The 18,727-nt window shown below is 35.9% G+C and overlaps 3 protein-coding genes and 1 long non-coding RNA gene across 13 annotated transcripts; 2 read left to right on the top strand and 2 right to left on the bottom strand.

Annotated features, from left to right (window-relative positions):
- Positions 1 to 4: 4 nt before the first annotated feature.
- LOC113734341 (U1 small nuclear ribonucleoprotein C-like) lies at positions 5 to 3,376 on the bottom strand. 5 transcript variants are annotated; one of them, XR_011821032.1, is made up of 7 exons: positions 3,146 to 3,376; positions 2,825 to 2,880; positions 2,677 to 2,719; positions 2,219 to 2,260; positions 1,826 to 2,135; positions 1,083 to 1,209; positions 848 to 993 (listed from the first exon to the last, which is right to left on the bottom strand). XR_011821032.1 is itself a non-coding variant. In XM_027260862.2 (6 exons), exons 2-6 carry the CDS (start codon positions 2,830 to 2,832, stop codon positions 333 to 335), a joined length of 642 nt encoding a protein of 213 aa, XP_027116663.1. In that variant the 5' UTR covers positions 2,833 to 2,880; positions 3,241 to 3,311; the 3' UTR covers positions 5 to 332. The 5 variants fall into 5 exon arrangements, 4 of the variants coding, with proteins under 4 accessions (XP_027116663.1, XP_027116655.1, XP_071921002.1 ...); XM_027260862.2 differs by lacking the exons at positions 848 to 993; positions 1,083 to 1,209 and adding an exon at positions 5 to 571 and having other exon boundaries at positions 3,241 to 3,311; XM_027260854.2 differs by lacking the exons at positions 848 to 993; positions 1,083 to 1,209 and adding an exon at positions 5 to 571 and having other exon boundaries at positions 3,087 to 3,310.
- A 1,424-nt stretch (positions 3,377 to 4,800) lies between these two features.
- LOC113734323 (uncharacterized) lies at positions 4,801 to 6,908 on the top strand. 4 transcript variants are annotated; one of them, XR_003459275.2, is made up of 6 exons: positions 4,876 to 5,016; positions 5,159 to 5,332; positions 5,487 to 5,537; positions 5,752 to 5,883; positions 6,041 to 6,225; positions 6,591 to 6,908. XR_003459275.2 is itself a non-coding variant. In XM_072064884.1 (4 exons), the coding sequence occupies exons 1-3, from the start codon at positions 4,816 to 4,818 to the stop codon at positions 6,056 to 6,058; spliced, it is 351 nt and encodes a 116-aa protein (XP_071920985.1). In that variant the 5' UTR covers positions 4,801 to 4,815; the 3' UTR covers positions 6,059 to 6,225; positions 6,591 to 6,908. The 4 variants fall into 4 exon arrangements, 1 of the variants encoding a protein (XP_071920985.1); XR_003459271.2 differs by lacking the exon at positions 4,876 to 5,016 and having other exon boundaries at positions 5,068 to 5,332; XM_072064884.1 differs by lacking the exons at positions 5,159 to 5,332; positions 5,487 to 5,537 and having other exon boundaries at positions 4,801 to 5,016.
- A 1,350-nt stretch (positions 6,909 to 8,258) lies between these two features.
- LOC113734301 (uncharacterized) lies at positions 8,259 to 12,057 on the top strand. Of its 3 annotated transcripts, none has more exons than XR_011821027.1 (9): positions 8,259 to 8,597; positions 8,812 to 8,928; positions 9,585 to 9,646; positions 9,743 to 9,979; positions 10,042 to 10,209; positions 10,335 to 10,384; positions 11,019 to 11,290; positions 11,381 to 11,418; positions 11,578 to 11,685. XR_011821027.1 is itself a non-coding variant. In XM_027260791.2 (9 exons), the coding sequence occupies exons 1-9, from the start codon at positions 8,558 to 8,560 to the stop codon at positions 11,672 to 11,674; spliced, it is 942 nt and encodes a 313-aa protein (XP_027116592.1). In that variant the 5' UTR covers positions 8,263 to 8,557; the 3' UTR covers positions 11,675 to 12,057. The 3 variants fall into 3 exon arrangements, 1 of the variants encoding a protein (XP_027116592.1); XM_027260791.2 differs by having other exon boundaries at positions 8,263 to 8,597; positions 11,019 to 11,151; positions 11,578 to 12,057; XR_011821026.1 differs by having other exon boundaries at positions 11,381 to 12,057.
- A 1,403-nt stretch (positions 12,058 to 13,460) lies between these two features.
- On the bottom strand, positions 13,461 to 15,475 carry LOC140014299 (uncharacterized). Its single transcript, XR_011821029.1, has 3 exons — positions 15,191 to 15,475; positions 14,654 to 15,120; positions 13,461 to 14,038 (listed from the first exon to the last, which is right to left on the bottom strand). It is a non-coding gene; the product is annotated as an uncharacterized lncRNA (long non-coding RNA).
- Positions 15,476 to 18,727: the final 3,252 nt, after the last annotated feature.

Genomic DNA, 18,727 nt, shown 5'->3' with positions numbered 1-18,727 from the left:
GAAGTTATTTTTAAACAGAAACATGTTCGTTTGCCATTAACATGGTAAGTGAAAATTGCAGATCCTCTGTGTTACAAAATGCCACTTCATGAGAGCACAAGAATCTCCCCCATTATTGGCAATAACACACATATAACACATGGAATGCATTTAGAAACAAGAATAACTTTAGGTCCTTCATCTAGCTGTCAAAATTTTCTACACAAGTTCTAGCATCTGTTTTTGACAGGATGCAATCTCCATTGCAACAACCCAACAGCTAAAAAGACAAGTGAACATAATGTTGGACATACTAATGATTAACCTCAGAAGTAAACATAATTTTGGACATACTAATGATTAGCCTCGGCAGCTTGGGCATTCATATCAGAACTTTCACCACTGCCAGTTGTTGGGACAGCCATGTTCCCTTGATACACAGGAGTAAACATTGGTGGGGCACCACTAGATGCTGGCATTCCAGCGCTATTAGGAACCACTGGTGGAGGAGCAGTTAAGGGCCTTGGAATACCATTTAATTGACTAGGCAGCGGAGCAGTTGGTGGTGTCACCATTTGTGACATGGAATAACCTGCCAATGTAACAGGACAATCAGACGACAATTTCCAAAGAGAATAACTGGAAAATTATACACAAAACTTCTCATTGAAATCTCTTATCCTTAAGGAGTCCACCCATGAAAACTTCAAAACATAATCCAGAAGGGAAATCAGGGCTTTCCACTTGTTTACAAAAAATGAAGCCCATATTGGAATTTTGCTGCAAGTCAAAAACAAGCTATAAATAACCAAGTTCATGCAAGGGTAAATTTCACCCCAAAAATAAAAATCCATCGTGCAGTTGCAACCTCTAAAACTTCTGAAACACACCAACTTTTGATCTGAAAGGATTTAAAGAAAATCCAAGGAAGTGCTCTAGATATTTACACACACATACATATGTGTGTGTGTGTGTGACTTTCTAAATCTTCATCTGAAAAATAGAGTTCTCCACCTACAAGATATAAGCAATTTTCAATAAAAACTCTATGCCTGATTAGGGTGCAGATATCAACCAATTCCAAATAATGACTGCTTGCTAACCTGCAATTATCCTTAAACTCCAAGCCCAAAAATTTTCAGACGTCTGAGTTTTCGAGACTATTCAACTTTAAAAGCTCAATGAATTTATTTTGCAGGGGCTACTACCCAAGTTAAATACTTCCAGACTCTGTCCAAGTAAGATATGTTCAATTCTATGAGTTACTAAAACTTTGCGCTACAGTAAACTATAAATCAAATTATACTGCAATGGCTACATCATATCATGTACATGCATGTCACCTGTTCAAGAGAAATATAAGGCACATCACTCCGACCATAACTGACAACACCCGTGATACCAACAAATGCAATTCAATCTATTCCATTGAGAAAATAAAGCACATCTAATCTGACCATACTAAACCTCAACAGTGAAGAAAGGCACAACGGCAACAAAAAAAAAGAGATATCCCTCCCCTTCTCCCTCTTCTTTCTTCCCCGATAGTTTCACAAGTAAGGGTAAAGGTAAGGAAAAAGATTAGGAAAAGAAAAGGAGACACACGTGTAGACCACCAATTAACAGTGCTCCTTAAAGCAATCTATCATCATCACATAAAAGGGAATAGACCATGAAATATTGTGCTTCAAACCAAGTGTCGAACATAAGAATTATCTTAAAGTTGTGCAATCAAAATAGAAAAGAAAAACCGTAACCAAATTGCATTAAAGCCAAATACAAATTAGAATCATAAAAATATAAAAACATGTGCACCCTGTATTCCATGAGGAGATGCTTTATGTACCTGGAGCACTAGGTACAGGTCTAGGCAACATGGGAGGTGGCCTGATTCCTGGGATTAATGGGGCTGAACCAGGCAATGATGCAGACCCTGGCACGGGCACAGGTAAGGGCATGGGCATGGGCATGGGCATGGGCATGGGCATGGGCATGGGCATGGGCATCTGAGGTGTAGGTAGAACAGGAATGCCAGGTCTCAAGGGATAAGGAGGACCAACTGGTCGATATGCCCCAAGATGTTCCTTGACCTTTTGATCAATCAAACTTTGATTCAGCTGTGCCTCATATTGCTGATAATAACTCCGCACATTAGCCTGTTCAACATAAGCATGTTAATACATGACAAAAAAATTATTACCCTTGATTCCAAAATAGCCATGAAATCAGAAGTTTTTACCTTGTGTTTATAACCAGCGTTGTGCTGCTTCCTAACAGAAGGCTGAAACAACAAACAGGAAGAAAACCAATGTATAACATCAAACTTCAAAAGTCAAATAGCCTAGAGAGCTTATAAATTTCTATTAAATTGATTCTTCAAGCAAAATACTGATAGTGATGAGGATGCTGATAGACACCCAGTGACATGCTAGTTCTATTTGCAAAGAGGAAAAATAAACTTAAAAGAGAAGAAAAAAGCCAAAAGAGTAAAACTCAGCGGACGCTTCTGAAAAGGCTAAGCTGAATGTTGAAGGCAAACCAAGGTTGAGAAATTTAAAGTAAAGTCGTCAAGTCTAAAATTTAGATAGGCCGAATTGTAAACAGAGAGCAAATTCAACGTGAAAAGTGAAGTAATTGTAAAACGAGAAAACTGAAAAGAGGCCTTAAGTAGGAGATGAGAGGGAGATGGAGGCTTACAGAGTCGTGCGTCAGGTAAGTATCGCAATAGTCACAATAATACCTAAAGCCACAAAACAAAAACGATTTCTTCAATAATTTTCTCTATAGTGCCATGTAAAACGAGTAGAGTAAGATCTCCATTCAATTATTCAAGAAAAAAAAATACCGAGGCATTATGCGTCTCGATTGGGGGGACTCAGAGCAATGCAGAGACAGAGCGACCTGGAGGAGTACCCAACAACAAAATCAGCAAATCAGAATAGAAGCGAGAAGCAAAACCCTAATAATTTCTTATGCAAGCAACGTGAGAAACCCGCGAGCGAGCACTAAATAAGTTGTAATCAAGTTGCTCAAGAATGCTGGGCTTAGCTGTTTAAGAAAGATGGGTGCTCCTACTGGCTATTACACTACAAAGAGACAAAAAGGACCTTAAAAAGTATGGAAATCGTAAGATCAGCGTCGAATTTTCTCGAAAAAGCAATCGGACCTCCGCGTGGATCAGAAGGAACGAAGCAAGAAAGACAGGAGAAAAGAACCCTAAAATTGCCAATTGGAGCGTCAAACAGAGGGAATTACAATTACCCCCACTTACAACACCAGACTCCTTTCTTTTCTGCTGTTGGTCATTAATCTGAGTGTCAGCTTTTGCGTTCATCAGAAATAAAATTAATCCCGAACCATTTTTATAGGAATTAACTTCACACTCTGTGGGTGTGTACGCGTATAATGTCAGACAATTAATGGGTAATTTTTGGGCAGTTGTCCAATCATTTGTTTGGATAAGAGGTGATTTGAAATAAATACTCTAATACTTTTGTTGATATGATATATGTGTGATAAAAAAAATTTGTTGAAAATTGTATGTATGATATAAGTAAAATAAAATTTGAATTCTTTTTTTGAAAATCTTGTAATCCAAAAACACCCAAATTAAGTTCAAAAGTTTTATGTGAATGAATTTAAAAAATAAATAATAAAAGATCAAATGGTGATATGTTTTTATAGTAATGAGTGCCAAATGCGCACATTTAGTTTGTGCAATAAAAAAATACATAATATTCATAGTGATATATTTTATAATAAAATTTTTATTATTGAAACAAACTTTAATCTTTTACAATTTTTCATAAAATAATTTCATATTGTTATAAATTAGAGCAAATTATGTGGATGCCCACCATATTTTTGGAATTATGGAGTTTTGACCATTGAACTATTAAAAGTCTGATTTTGACTACTACACTATCTAAAGTTTAAATTTCAGACCATCCTATCAGATTCGAGTGCTCGCACATTTCACGAGACAAAATAAATAGTTAACCACTAAATCTAACGGAATAACCCCAAGTCTAAATTTTAAATAGTTCAGAGGCCAAATTTCAATGATTTCAAATGTTCAGTGGCCATCCGAATAATTTGCTCTTATAAATTATAACGCTTAGGAGTGATTATGTTGAAAAACATATTTTTAAATAGTTAAAAGTAAAAAATGCTTATGGACATTTTTTTTTTTACAATATGTGTATAAGTAATTAAAGTAAAAATGATTTTCATAAAGATAAAAATAAAAGTTTATAAAATGGCATGTTTACTTCAAATCTCTTCATCTCCCTTTTTATATATAGTACAAATAATAGACACGAGTTGGTTGACAACTTCTATGAATGTAACATTTGTTCAAACTTAAACTGCACTCATTGATTTTTTTTTTTTTTTTGTAAGATTTGTTTTTGTTTAATAAGTAAATAAATAGATATATAGGACATGTGTACACGAGGTAACCACCACTGATCCAGTGACCATCTGAGATGGAAGCCCCTTCTTGAGCATGAGTGTTCAATACTCCCAACTTGCATTTTAATTCAGGAATTTTTAGAATTTTGCTAACAGATGTACAATGCGCCTCATCCGATTCAAGGGCAGTTCAATCCTTTTCGGACCCTCCCCCTTCCCCTCAATGATCCCTTTGGATTCATCATTCCTGTTAGTGTAAAGTAGGCGTATAATGTGCGCTCGATTGTGTAAATCTTATCTTACATATATAAAGCGTGATAACCTTTGTGAACAGTGCATGATGAGTCGGTTATCGCGTGATTCTTGTGGCTTTGAGGGGTGTTTTGGTCCTATTTTTGTGGCTTTGAGAGGCGTTTTGGTCCTATGTCATTCGGTGGTAGTGGCTGCGCTGGAATTTCCCGTGTGTCTGCGTGGCTCTCATTCCTTTCTTCTCATCCGCGTGGCTCTCATGCTTTTCTTCTCATTCTTGGCCTGTTCTTGGTTTTGGGAGCACCGCTTCAATTCCTCATTATTCTTCTTAGCTTTCTTTGGCCAGTGGCGGTCAGCAATTTTCTCTCATTCTCGGTCAGCAATTTTCTCTTTTGGTTATACTGAGTTGTGCCCTGTTCTCTCACCATCGAAGTCACTGATACAATCGCTTTGTTTTCTCTATCTCTCCGTCTCTGCTTCACCCTACACATCGCCGCCCTTTCAATCACCTACTAAGAGATGACGCATTCCAGTTGAACACTCTCAAGGCGCGCATGAAATAATCAACCGGATAGCTTTGCTTTTTCTTGCTGCTCTCTCTAAGTTGCTCTACACGCTTTTCCAAACCCTCTGCCAATCCTCTATTATGAGAGCTGCTTGAAAGTGGGTAAAAATATTTTTCTGGCACCAGGTGAAGTTAATTTTTGAGGCTTTAGCTTATTTCCTTCCTAGCCTGTTTTTTGCCCTAAAAATTTTGCCAAGTTTGAAACCTAACCATAGCTAAAGTTGATAAGTTGATTAAACTTCCTAATTACTTCTCTGTTGATTTCACTTTGTACACTCAGGTCTTCATGGAAAAATCTTTCTCAATACAAAAGGGGATATAGCATATATAGGTATTGCTGTTAATCCTGATACCTAAACAAAGTCCACCGATTCAAGAAGTGATCCAAGCTTGTGTTGTCCCTCGTTTTGTTCATTATCTTATTACGGAGGATTTCCTCAACTTCAGCTTCAAGCTCATTATTCCCCATCTTGCGTACAAAATGAAGATTATATTTGTTTGGTGTTATGTATAAATATCTTTTTCCATCATTTGCAAATTTGTAGTTTGAGGCAGCTTGGGCTCTCACAAACATTGCTTCCGGGACATCTATGCACACTAAGGTTGTAATAGACAATGGTGCTCTTCCCATATTCGCACAGCTTCTTAGTTCTCCCAGCGATGATGCCCGTGAACAGGTACATCTTTGACGGATGATAAAGAAATTTCCTCTTATGGTGTTTGGAATCATGTTCAATGCCTTGCATTGCTTTCTGGATTTTGAATGTTGCATGATATAATTGAATTTTATTGTTATTTATCTCTTATTCCTTAATTTTCTTTTAACTACATTAGGCTGTATGGGCTCCGTGAAATGTGGTTGGTGATTCCCCAAAATGCCGTGATTTTGTTCCTGGTCATGGAGCTCTAGGTCCTTTGGTGGCTTAGCTAAATGAGCATGCAAACTATCATTGTTGCGAAATGCCACGTGGACACTATCTAATTTCTGCAGAGGCAAGTTTTAGCCATATTTTGACAAGGTACTACATTCAGCTTGAATGTCTGTTCATCTCACAGCTCTTTCAATTCTACATGATAATGTGTATGCTTTGCTCTTTCAAAGTTTTTTTCGTCTGTAGTGGATGCCAGAGTAGTCTACATGTCCCTCATAAGAAATTGCTTTGACACCCCCCTGTCCATGTTTGCTACATTCTTGTGCTATGAGACATTAAGTAGTTGCTACATTCTTACCTTCCTCCATCTTGTTCTATGGTCAACTGATTGATTCACAGCCAATCTTGTTATAAGATGTATACTTATGCTTCCTGATAAATTTTTTTTTTTGTAAACTGTAACAAAAGATTATTTGGTCAATGATATTTTATGTTTTTGTTTGTGAATACAGAGAGAATGCAAAAGTTTAGTTGGATTACATACTCAACGTCACCAAAGGCTCGTGTAATTACGCTGGATGGATTGAGAAAAATTCTCAGGAGTCATTAGCGTTTATTTTGAACCTAAATGAATTGGTTGGCTATACTATTATAATTGCTGTGTACTTTTGCTTTAGTTTTGTGTACAAGATTAATATAGTATATGCTAGCCCACTATAGCTGTTATGTATATATATTTTTTCAGAAACGGTAGGAATTGTATTAATGATTTAAAGCTTTACATTTGGTGAGCAAAGGCTCATAAAAAGCTATACAAAAGTGTTAGATCACCAAGGATTGTTCCATTCCTCATCACCATATATGCCTAGAGCATATCTACTTACATTTTTAACCAAGCTATCACTTTCCCTATCTGAGCAGAATGAGCATTTTTTAAACAAAAGCTCACTATAACTGTTATAAACTGTTCCCATTTTATTGCTACGTGATATTTATGGTTTAGTTTTAAACATAAACATGCAAATCTCTCAGTATCCTGGGCTAAATTTTGGTGTAGAAAGTTTACATTATATCACAGGTTTAAACAAATTTCGGTGCACATTATATAATATATTTAAATGATATTTTTCTTAATACATTGCACATTATATCATTGGGTTAGGTAAATTCATATTACCTTCGCACGCATCGTACGCTTGTACCAAGAAGGCAAGAAGTGATAGCTAAAGCCCCCCTCCCAAAAAATATATATATACATATACCCAGTCATACTTCACACTGTACAACCAAACCAATCATCTGTTAACTATATCAAAAAAAAAAAAAAACACACACACACACACACAACACTAACAAAAAATATACAACAGCAGCAAAAAAACCAATCCAAGCTATTTGACGCATGGCGTCAGGGCCTGAAAAACTAGTAACATATAATATGCGCTTGACTGTGCGCTCGGCTAGTTTGAGAATAGTTTAGTCCTCTTTGAATCTCCCAATGATCACATTAGATTCACCTTTCCTTTTAATGTAGAGTAAGGCGTAAAGTAGGAAAAGGAATTAGATTAAAACATTATCACGTTTAATAAAAAAGATAAAAATTAAATGTATGCACATGAGTTGATATAACTAAATCACAGGCATGCAATTTATGAACTAAGAACTAATTAGAAATAAATGTACACACACGAGTTGACATAAGTAAATTACGGGCGTGCAAGGTATAAACTGAAGAAGTACCGCTGACAGTCAATCGTTAATCTTATATAGATTTACTTTTTAAGAATTAATCTTCTCAACATTGACAGTGTATATAATATCATTTTTTGCACATATATCATGGATTCAATAATGATAGTAACACTATCAATTTATATAAGATTTATTTTAATTTTAATTGATGATTTCACCTTTAAAAAAATATATAAATATATATTTATATATATATACATATATATACATTTCCAAAATAAAAATGTATCTGCGCTCAAATAGCAGTGTTCTACGTATAATTACCATCAATTGGTTATTAATTAACGAGAACCATGGAAATGTAGAGAGAGATTAAAGTAGTATTAATTCAATAAATCGAATGACTTGAAACATACATGTCAAAGCACTTATCTTTTTCTTTTCTTTTCTGGAGTTTATTGAAGGATCATTTTATGCACCGCATCGAAAGACTACAACCTCTTTTCCTTTTTCTCCGGAGGAATGTTACAACTCGTATCAAAATAGCATCCCCTCTCCAAAAACTGGCGGGACCAAATTTAAGGAGTCCAATCCTATGTGTGGGTGCGGCACAAGCACAGCCTAATCTATATCCCTTCCTACCTTCCTAACCTACATGCTTTCCTTTTGCTCACCGCTCTCCTTTAACTGTCCAAATCAAGAGCCACAACAAACTGGCTTCCCGTGGCCGTGTGGCCTCAAAGCCGGCAGGTTGTGAATAACCACCAGGGCCCCAAGGAAATCGAGAATGGCTGCCAGCTCTGCTTCCGGGGAAAATCCCATCTCAGGTCATACGGTTATTTACATAAACATCGTGCTACTTTTAGTAAAAGCTAAAAGAAATATATCGGTGATTTACTGGGGATTTCAAAAAATAAAAAGGAATCGATTGCTTGCGTATCTGTGTAACTGTTCAGATTTAATTAGGACGGAGCCTCTTTTCTTTCTTTTTTCTTTCGCTATTCTTATCATGTTAGCCGATGTGGGATTTGAGTGCTTCAGGGTTGAAGAAGGTGAAGGAGGGGCATGTTTGGGGGATCCCGATATCTACTATTGTTTCTCACTTCGGTACGAGTGGAATTTCTGTTGCTGCTGCCACTGGCATCACCCACCCTTTAGGTTTCTTCTTCTTCAACTCCTCGTTGCTAATTTATTTGATGAGGCTATTGCTTGTTTGTTCACTCGTTGCAATTGCGTCATAGTTGTTATTCCAATCTAATGAAGGTCTCCAATATGGATTGAGCTCCAATTCTTCGTTTCCCTATAGCATTTCCTTTTGACGTCCTTGCTTTATTGTTCTTGCTAGCATTCTGTCCGGATCTACTGTCTTTACTCTATTACGATGAGGCATGGTAACATTTCACTGAATAATATATGAATTCATTTAGTATTCATTCCTTGACTTTTTTCTCTTTGGCTTCGTAGTTGTTTAACAAATCAAAGTCCAAAATTTTTACATTCTGGATGCTACTTGTTGGCTCGGTGTGGAATCAACATTACTGCTTGAATAATGTGAAGCTCATGGGTTCAATAATTTTGTGCTTGAATAATGTGAAGTTAATGGCTTCAATAATTTTGTAAATGGGGTCACGTGTGGCAAGTGTCTCTCGGTGATCATGATGTTTGGAAGTATCCAAAATGAAAGAAATGGTATAACCATAGGGCCAACATGATGCTATTTTGTGCAAGAACGACCACAGGCAGAAATTACATCGAGTCAGATTGGGTTCTGTCATGTGGTATGAAAATGTGATTCAACTTGGTTTGGCTTGCAGATGTTCTTAAGGTGAGGCTGCAAATGCAGCTTGTTGGCCAGAGAGGTCCCTTAATTGGAATGGTATAAATTTTTAAGTTGTGTCCTGTTCTTGATTAATATTACTCATATTTATGGATACATTGCAATAGCTTATTTTTGTTATTCTGATGCATGCAGGGAGGACTTTTTGTTCAATTAGTCAAAAGTGAGGGGATGAAGTCCTTGTATCTGGGATTAACACCTGCATTAACAAGGTCAGTTCTTTATGGTGGTCTCCGTTTAGGCTTATATGAACCATCAAAATATGTCTGTGAATTGGCTTTTGAGTCCACCAATATCTTGGTGAAGATTGCTTCTGGAGCATTTTCTGGTGCCATTGCTACAGCACTGACCAATCCAGTGGAAGTCTTGAAGGTATGATCATGTAAACTGTTTTTAAGTTTCTCGAACATATCTCATTTTTCATGCTCTTTCAGGTACGATTACAGATGAATGCAACTTCAAGCAAAGGACCACTACACGAACTCCAGAAGATTGCTCATGAAGAGGGCATGGCTGCTCTTTGGAAGGGGATTGGTCCTGCCATGACTAGAGCTGCTGCATTGACTGCCTCTCAACTGGCAACTTATGATGAATCCAAGCAGGTTTAATGCTACTCATGCTATCTTTACTTAGATTGACATGAATAATTTCTGTAGCTTATGATGTCCTGGACTTTTACTTGTACTCTGTAACAGAATTCAAAAACTAAAGTTGTGAAGTTATGCAGGCACTAATGAGGTGGACTCCTCTTGAAGAAGGATTTTATCTGCATTTAATGTAGGCTACATTTCCTTATTCCTCCTGTATAGTGCACAAATCATTTATGTGTGTATTCAATATGAGGCTACTTCTTAATTTATGTCTGTATGCAATATGAGGCTACTTCTTACTGGTATCAAAGTTGAATTTTCTGGGTATTCAAGTCCAAGATCTAAATAGTCAAAGTTGAATTTTCTGGGTATTCAAGTCCAAGATCTAAATAGTCAAATTTGAATTACAAATTATTTTCTAAAATTGCAAAATCATTTTGAAAGTGCTCCGGCACAAATGTGATTCGTTTTATCTCCCATGGCTGGGAAATATATATTCTCTATTTTTTGTTGGGTATGCAATATAAATAGGATATTCAATCAGATTGCCCAGAGTTAGCTAACATGATTTGAGGACAAAAATCTAGATAACTTGGAAGGCGAAATAGTAAGATCAAGTGCATTTGATATTTTGTCTTGGATGTTTCATGAAACTGGAATTGACTTTAAAGGAATGGATGAATTTTATATGCCACAACTTCAGTAATTGATTGTTGCTGGTTCCCACATATAATTCATGTTATTTCCTTGTTATGATTAAGAAGAATGCATTATCAATGTGTTCCATCAGGGATAATTAACTGTGTTTGCATCTTGTGAAGCTCAAGTACGATAGCAGGTGCAGTCAGCACCCTTATGACTGCTCCCATGGACATGGTTAAAACCCGTCTTATGTTGCAACGAGAATCTAAGCAAGTTGGAATGTATAAAAATGGATTTCATTGTGCGTATCAGGTAAAAACATTTTCTGTCTTTTCATTTTAAGCTTCACATTACTTGCATGGGATGGAAATTAAAGGTTGAATTTCTACTGCTCATTTCCTGGTGTCTACATTTCAAGCCACTTGTTTTTAGGTGGATGAAGAGATGACAGGTTAATATGAGACTAAAAGTTATATTCCAAAAGTACAATGTTGATTCATCATAATGTCTTATCTGATGTTCCAGCATTATGTAATTCCAGGTTCTGCGTACAGAAGGTCCTCGGGGGCTCTACAAAGGGTGAGGTTTTTATGTTCCTGAACTATTTGTTTATGTTAAGAGTTATTTTACTATTTGCTAGACTTGAAGCTATAATGGTTCCTAACTATGAAGTTCACTTCCTGGTATGTTTGTTTATTTCAACATTTGTTCTCCTGTTAACATCTGAAATATTACCAGAGGCCTCACCCTTTTTGCAAGATTGGGACCCCAGACTACAATCACCTTCATAATCTGTGAAAAGCTACGTGAGCTTGCAGGATTGAAGGCAATCTAGGTTACAAGATATTCTTCTATCTAGCAAAGGAGCTAGAGTTTACATTACTTGGACGCTATGCTTATATACATTTTTAAGATACACAAATAGAACTCTTCGGTCCTGAACCAGGAGATTACAAACTGCCTCACTAATTCAGTATCTTCCTCATGCTAGAGTTGCTTCCAATTGTCATTTTCACATACTTATAGCCCATTTTTGCTTCAATATCTGATAGCATTATCAATTTTTATGATTGTTTTGATCTGTAAGGCCTGCTTATTTTCTTTGTAAAGCAGCAGCATTCGCCCTTGTACTCGCACATTTTTTTCGTCATTGTAACGATTAACTATTGAATCGATAGTAATATATTGATGATCTCGTGGAGTTTGATAATATGTAAAGCTGGAGTTCATGTATTTGTACGTACATACATCCCAAGAGCAAGATTTTGGTGAACCAAGTCCTGACTTGACTTGGCGAGTGGCTAAAACCTGTTTCCAGCTCCCGTTGTGTCTTTGTGGTACATATTCCCACTAAACATGCTGTGAGTAGGCTAGCCAGCCACCTCTTTCCTCTCATTTGAAGCTCGAAAAACTACTCTATGCATGCTTCATTGGGCTAAGAAAGTGTCTGCAAATTGGTCATATAAACATGCTGTTCATGCTTTCTTTGAAAAGTATCTTTTAGAAGATTCATCTTGCCACATTTTCCAACTACGTTTAGGGGGCACAAATATAATCTTGTTTTCTAATAATAAACCACGCAATGTAGGCAGATTTGTTGCCTTCAAAATCCTTCCGACGGTTCAATTTCAGTCCCCAAGCAATCTAAATATGTCTTTCTGTCCTCTCAATCTACCCTCGCAAAATACTGAGTCAGAAGTATTTGTATATGAAATATATTTCTTTGTTGGTTTTATTGCCATAACTTATTCAGTTATTTTTTTTTAATAGTTTTGTGCAATAATGAAGTTACGCTTGGTGCTGTGAGTATTACAATTTCAAACTGCATGCCAAGCACAAATTTGAAAGATCAGAAATGAGAAATTAGAACTTTTTTTTTTTAAAAAAAAAAGAGATTGAAACAAAGATAAACCAAATCAGCATTTGCCTGACTCTTAAAGCCAAACCGTTTATATGGTTCTTTTTTTTTTTTTTTGGTAAAATAAAAGTTTGGATGGGTTTGACTTCGTTTGACTTCGATCACTACCATGAATTAGGACATGTTCTCGACTCCGCTCACTACCATGAGTTAGGACATGTTCTCGACTCTGCTCACCACCGACACGGCTCTTACATCGACAATGAAATTCAATTAAATTAACTTGTGTTGGCCTGTATGTCTCTAAAAATCATGTGGTCTCAGAGAGAGTAAACATTTAGGTACAAAACGAAACATATGTATACCCAAAAAAAAAAAAAAACAAACTAGGCTTGAGCTCGGATGTAAATAATTTAGTTGTCATTTAATCATATCACTATTTTGAATAGTATTTGATATTTTTACTTGAAATCACAATATTAATTTAAGTTGATATGTAGGCCCTTTAGTGGATTTGTAAACTTCACATCTTGTTTGGATCGCTACCTTTATAGAAAACTTTTTTTTTCAATCTTTTCTAGATGTATTTGCTTGACATGGGTTTCAACTAAATTTTTACCTCGTATTATATCAGCTCTAAAAAATGTACTATTATAGTTAGTGTCATTTTAAAATAATGCAATCCAAACGAAGTACGTGCTACTGTGCTAGTATTAATTAATGTTAGCATTCGTATACTACTATTAAAACCGGGGCGTTAATGTCAATGAGGAAGCGAGCGTGTTAGGTTGGTTGACCTGCGGGTGGTAACTAACTAAAAGATAGTAACGGAGCAAATACATGAGGCAAGAAGAGGACAAAATGTTGAATCAAAATTTACCGTTCCGCAGATGCCGTTGCCAGTTGCCCGGGCGATGGCCGTTGACTGCTGTGTGCAATTTGCGGAATTTAGTAATGTGTGAATACGGCAACACGCCGAAATGCCGCTGCCCCGACTGACTACTGATTAGATTCATTGGAATGGAACCGTGGCTTGGCGGGACAGTCTGGCGTCCTTATCTTTGAGCCTCGGTCTTCTCCAGTATCTACCATTCTGCCACTTTCCCCGACTCACATCGCTGTCCTCAGCTTTTCTCAAATCCAAATCCAAATCCAAATCCCACCACGAGCCGAGCGACCATTCATTCGACAAAGCCAACCTTTTCCCTTTGTCTGCAGGTCGTAGAAAAATTAGCAAACAATTTGCAAATCAAACCGCGCTTGCTTGCTTGCTATTGCTGGCTGCAGCTGCCTCCTCTGCACCTAAATGGTGGACTTTTGGGGAGCTCCGCTGTATCAACCCTAAGACACGAGACATTCAGGATGAGTATAATATTATAATTAATAATAATAATAATAAGGCGGACCCCACCCATATTCTTCTTTACTCAATTTATGAATAAGTTTCAACCAACCACTGTATCAATATTCAATCATATGTTCGAAAAACTGCAAACAGATTTTGAGTGTGTGATAGGCGGTCGTCCTATTATTGAGATGCTAAAGAGAAGCGTTTTAATTTATGCTACAATTTCTGAGTATGATATTATTTTTTTAAAAATAAATAACTGCCTATTATTGACTTCGCTAAATGCTGAAATTGTAGAATTACGTGTAAATATGGCCACCATATGTCAACATAGGCAAGCTCTCTTTTCAGCATCCATGATTCCCACTCCGCAACGCCCCTTTCCCAATTACTTATGAGTGAATGGCTCAAAAGGTCACTAAACTATTAAAAATGGCACCCTCTGGTCACTAAATTTTTTTTGTGGCCGAAAAGGTCACTAAACTCGCAAAAACTCTCCAGCGAAGTCATTTTACCGAATTTTAGCGGTTTCTCATCCGGTAACAGGGTCAATATGGAGTGGAGGAATATAGTAAAGGGGCAAAAATGTCAAACAAAATATGGTCAACCTTTTTTACTCTCGCAAGTCGTGCCTTAGATCTAGAAATTAGCTGAGTCCTCTTTTCATTTGTTGAAAGACAACCGCCTCCGGGTAGGGTCTGACTCTGGTTATCCGAAGGAACGGTGCTCCTCCGGGTCTCGCTGCCAGCGCTTGCATGAAAGCCGGCCACTGGTAACCTTGAAGGATGTCTAGATCGATCACTTGCACTCGCTCTTCAGCTTCAAAGGCCTCGAAGATGGCTTGGTTGGCCGTGAAATGAGCAAATTTGATGTAAGGGCAGGCTTGGTAGAGGATCTGGTAGATCTTGAGGATTTCCAGCGAGTTTGGGGGGAAAGGGTTAAAGGGCCTGGAGGCGGCAGTAGTAGGTTTGGCCGTGAGGGTTGCTCATTATTTTACTGCAGTTTGCTCATAATATGGTCAAACAAAATGGGGCGGAATAGATTTGTTTTACTGCAGTTTGCAATTTTCTCTCACCTGCAGCAACAAATATTTACATTTTATCCATCTTGTAAACTCGCAAATATCCATTAAGTAATTATCTTACCTGATTTTGAGCACATTCAATATATCTTCGCGCTGGATTTCTTTCTGTCCATGAGGTCTTCAAAATAGTTCTAGTTCCGCACTTGCAGAATGGAATCGGTTTATTGCGTCTTGCCATGAGTCATTGGACAGGATGAAATGGAAGGAGATTTTTCCTTGAATAGATGAGAGAAGATTTGTCTTTCAACAAATGAAAAGAGGACTCAGCTAATTTCTAGATCTAAGGCACGACTTGCGAGAGAAAAAAAGGTTGACCATATTTTGTTTGACATTTTTGCCCCTTTACTATATTCCTCCACTCCATATTGACCCTGTTACCGGATGAGGAACCGCTGAAATTCGGTAAAATGACTTTGCTTGAGAGTTTTTGCGAGTTTAGTGACCTTTTCGGCCACAAAAAAAGTTTAGTGACCAGAGGGTGCCATTTTTAATAGTTTAGTGACCTTTTGGGCCATTCACTCATTACTTATCATCTCTTTTATGTACCTATCAATTATATCTGCTTTATTTCTCAGCAGGGTTGTCAGCTTTCGACCTCTATAGCCATAAGACTGCGTTTTTTTTCTTTTTCTTTTTTGGGTAAAAAATAGAAGACTATGACCAATGGAGGGATTACTGAAAAAGCCAGATTACTACTAAGTCCGAGCAGTTTCCTGTGGAGTTTATTGTCAAAATAACTCTTCTTTTGAAACATATACCCAAAATAACATAATTTTAAAATTTATTACCTTTATAATTCTTTTTTCTCCACATAGGTTGCATATATGGTAGGATAGAGATAGAGGCACATACTATCTCTCTTTCCCAATTAATATCTTCCCTGATTCTCTCTCTGAACCTACCCACTTTTTTTTCCTTTATTATTTTTTGTCCTTTCGTTATTTTTCCTTGTCAAATGTAATTGTTAAAAGTCAATATTTATATTAACAACATCTAAAACTTCATTATCATTCCTGATATTATGAAAATATTCTCCTCAAATTGATAATTTCAAGGTAAATGAAGATTATTCTCTTGTCTTTTTTGTTGTGCAGTTTTTGGAACATTCCTATGGCCTTCAAAAAATTTTGAATACTAATTGCTTTAACAAATGATTTCTCACACCATGTGCTTAATAAAATGTCTAAGAGGAGAACTACGTAATAACATAAATTCATGCTCAATATAAGCATGTTCATTTGTAGTGCCTCTCTATCACATAATCAAATAATCTCGTATACTTGAAGTATTTTTGCACATTTATTCAACATCAATTAATGGCTTGTGTTACTTTTGAGAAACTTTAGCATTATCTTAATTGCAATAGTTTGATTACTTTTTGTAAAAGTACTTTTCAAGGAGTAGAAAGTATAACATAAACAAATATGATAACCTTGAAGTTTTTTAACTTTTTCTTATTATTACTTATAATGTTCATTGCAATTTTTGTATTTTACAAATTTATTTTTGAAAAAATATATGCAATAAGTTTGATACATTTTAAAAAATTGCAGAGAGCAATAATAGCAAGGTCAATAATGGTAAAATTTATTTTAAATAATTATAAGGAAATTATCAAAGTTATGCAATTTTCTTGTGCCTCTATAATAAAATAGTTTAAATTTTTAGTTTTTATTGGAAACTATAAACTAGATTAAAGCTTTCCTTTCTTGTTATCCTACATGGCAATCAGGGAAATTAGGTGGCAACAATAACATCGATTTGGGAATAAAATTTGAAAGTGAATCACATTGGAAATATTTTTTAAAAAGAGTGTTATTTTGGCAAAAAACTCGTTTCATATGCATGTTTGAAACTAGCGTAATTAGCTGTTGGTTATTACCTGTTAGGTTATCTGATGCTAGTACTTTGAAAAGTCTTTTCTCCCAAACTGCTATGACAAATTAAATTCTCGTTATTCCTACTATTTGTAGCATGATCTGTCCCTCCTTTTCAAGCACGAGCTAACCATTCAAAAAATTCTACGCAAAAAAAAAAAAGTCAAAAAAGGAAAGGAGGATCTACGTAGAAAGAGCAAGGTCACAGAAAATGATAAGACAGCAAAATTTTGGAACTCAATTTAAAATAAACATTTAATCATTTCTGTTTTTTTTTAGCCTATAAATTGCATAGTTTTATACTAACTCATGAGAAATTTAGCCATGTGAAGTGTCATCATATTTACTCTACGTATACTTTACACTTGAAAGCCAAAATATTGATTGCTACATCTTAAAGTATTGTAAATAAGAAACAAATATACAAAACATTTCACAAAAAATAATAAAAAGTTCCATATAACGAAATATTGATGTTCGTTGATAGGTTTTTTTTTTCCAATCCTCCTGCCCTTCCCCACACTCTTCTCACTCTCAAGTGTAGGCATATCATTGTCGATCAATAGTTTTTTTAAAAAAAATTCTTTTACCCTTCCTTGCATCATTTTCACTCTCAACTGCCATGCATATCATTCAAATCCTAAAACTTGATGGTGGAGAGAATTTTAAGAGTTCTCCCCTGATCATTAGGCCAACTCGAATGATTCCCTCAACAATTTCTTACTGCTTTGCCTCATTTCTTTAACACTATTCTGAGAAAATTTAGCATGTATGCGAAGATTTGCCTAATAGGTGCTCAATCAATCCTTTTTCAAAGGTTCTCACATGTTATCAAAAAATTATTCAAGTTAAATAAAAAAATATGCAGCTTAACAAATGTAAATACATGCATTTAAACGTTAATTATACATACTAAGTTATTAACCACCACATGCTTGTCTCACTTCTGAATTTATGTTATTTTTAAACTTGGATTAAATTTAGGTGTTCTTTTAAAAAAAAAAAATTAAATACAGAATGTTTTACAAGCACAACGAAAGATAACAATTATTACATTATGCATAGAGTGCTCAATAAGTACTCATTAAGAAAGGTCTGGACTGTCATAGTATCTAATCCTATTCGCCACTCATGGTTTCACACCCCAACAACAGTATGGCCCAAAGAACTGCCTTTGCTTTTGGTCTTTCTTCGTAGATCTTCAAATTTCATCCCCTCCTAATGAAATTCCAGTCTCTTCATATCTCACTCTAAGTGAATTGGCAGCAGGAAGAATAGGTTGATGGTAAGGCAAGAAGGATTGTGAGTATAGGATTTTGAATTCAACATCTCCTAGTTACAAAAAAAAAAAACTCTAAGTGAATTGGCTTTGAGAGCATTCCGCATAAATTTTGGTGATTTTCACTTTCAACTCGATTCAATACCATTTGTTAGTTTTTAAAAAATGTAATTAATTTGAAAAAATGTCCAAATATAGAGAGCATATTAGCAGTGATTGTATGTATTAATGTAATAGGTGTAATTAAAATGTGCCAATGGATGTCTAATGGCAGTTAGAAAAAATCCTAATTGTTAACGTTTGCATTTATATAATAAGTTAAATGTAATTTGACTGTCGTTAAGAAAGACTCATTGGACACTCATTAGAAAATCCTAAATTTATTATTACTTTCCTTAATGATGTTCTCAGAAATCTTACCATTGCTACGATTATTTGTATA

This window comes from Coffea arabica, chromosome 1e (genome assembly GCF_036785885.1).
Source record: "Coffea arabica cultivar ET-39 chromosome 1e, Coffea Arabica ET-39 HiFi, whole genome shotgun sequence".
In the NCBI taxonomy this organism is placed as follows: Eukaryota; Viridiplantae; Streptophyta; class Magnoliopsida; order Gentianales; family Rubiaceae; genus Coffea; species Coffea arabica.
Note: the sequence above shows the minus strand (reverse complement) of the source record. Positions and strands in the feature narration are given on the sequence as shown.

Bases quoted from the DNA above. Each gene is read 5' to 3' on its own strand.
- LOC113734341 (XM_072064901.1), bottom strand. From the start codon at position 3,313: ATGAACGCAAAAGCTGACACTCAGATTAATGACCAACAGCAGAAAAGA. The intron at 2,881-3,145 runs GTCCGATTGCTT...GTACTCCTCCAG, and splicing joins TCCTTCTGATCCACGCGGAG to GTCGCTCTGTCTCTGCATTG. The intron at 2,720-2,824 runs GTATTTTTTTTT...TTGTGGCTTTAG, and splicing joins TCGAGACGCATAATGCCTCG to GTATTATTGTGACTATTGCG.
- LOC113734323 (XM_072064884.1), top strand. From the start codon at position 4,816: ATGTCATTCGGTGGTAGTGGCTGCGCTGGAATTTCCCGTGTGTCTGCG. The intron at 5,017-5,751 runs GTCAGCAATTTT...GCAAATTTGTAG, and splicing joins GCAATTTTCTCTCATTCTCG to TTTGAGGCAGCTTGGGCTCT.
- LOC113734301 (XM_027260791.2), top strand. From the start codon at position 8,558: ATGGCTGCCAGCTCTGCTTCCGGGGAAAATCCCATCTCAG. The intron at 8,929-9,584 runs GTTTCTTCTTCT...TTTGGCTTGCAG, and splicing joins TGGCATCACCCACCCTTTAG to ATGTTCTTAAGGTGAGGCTG. The intron at 11,419-11,577 runs GTGAGGTTTTTA...AAATATTACCAG, and splicing joins CCTCGGGGGCTCTACAAAGG to AGGCCTCACCCTTTTTGCAA.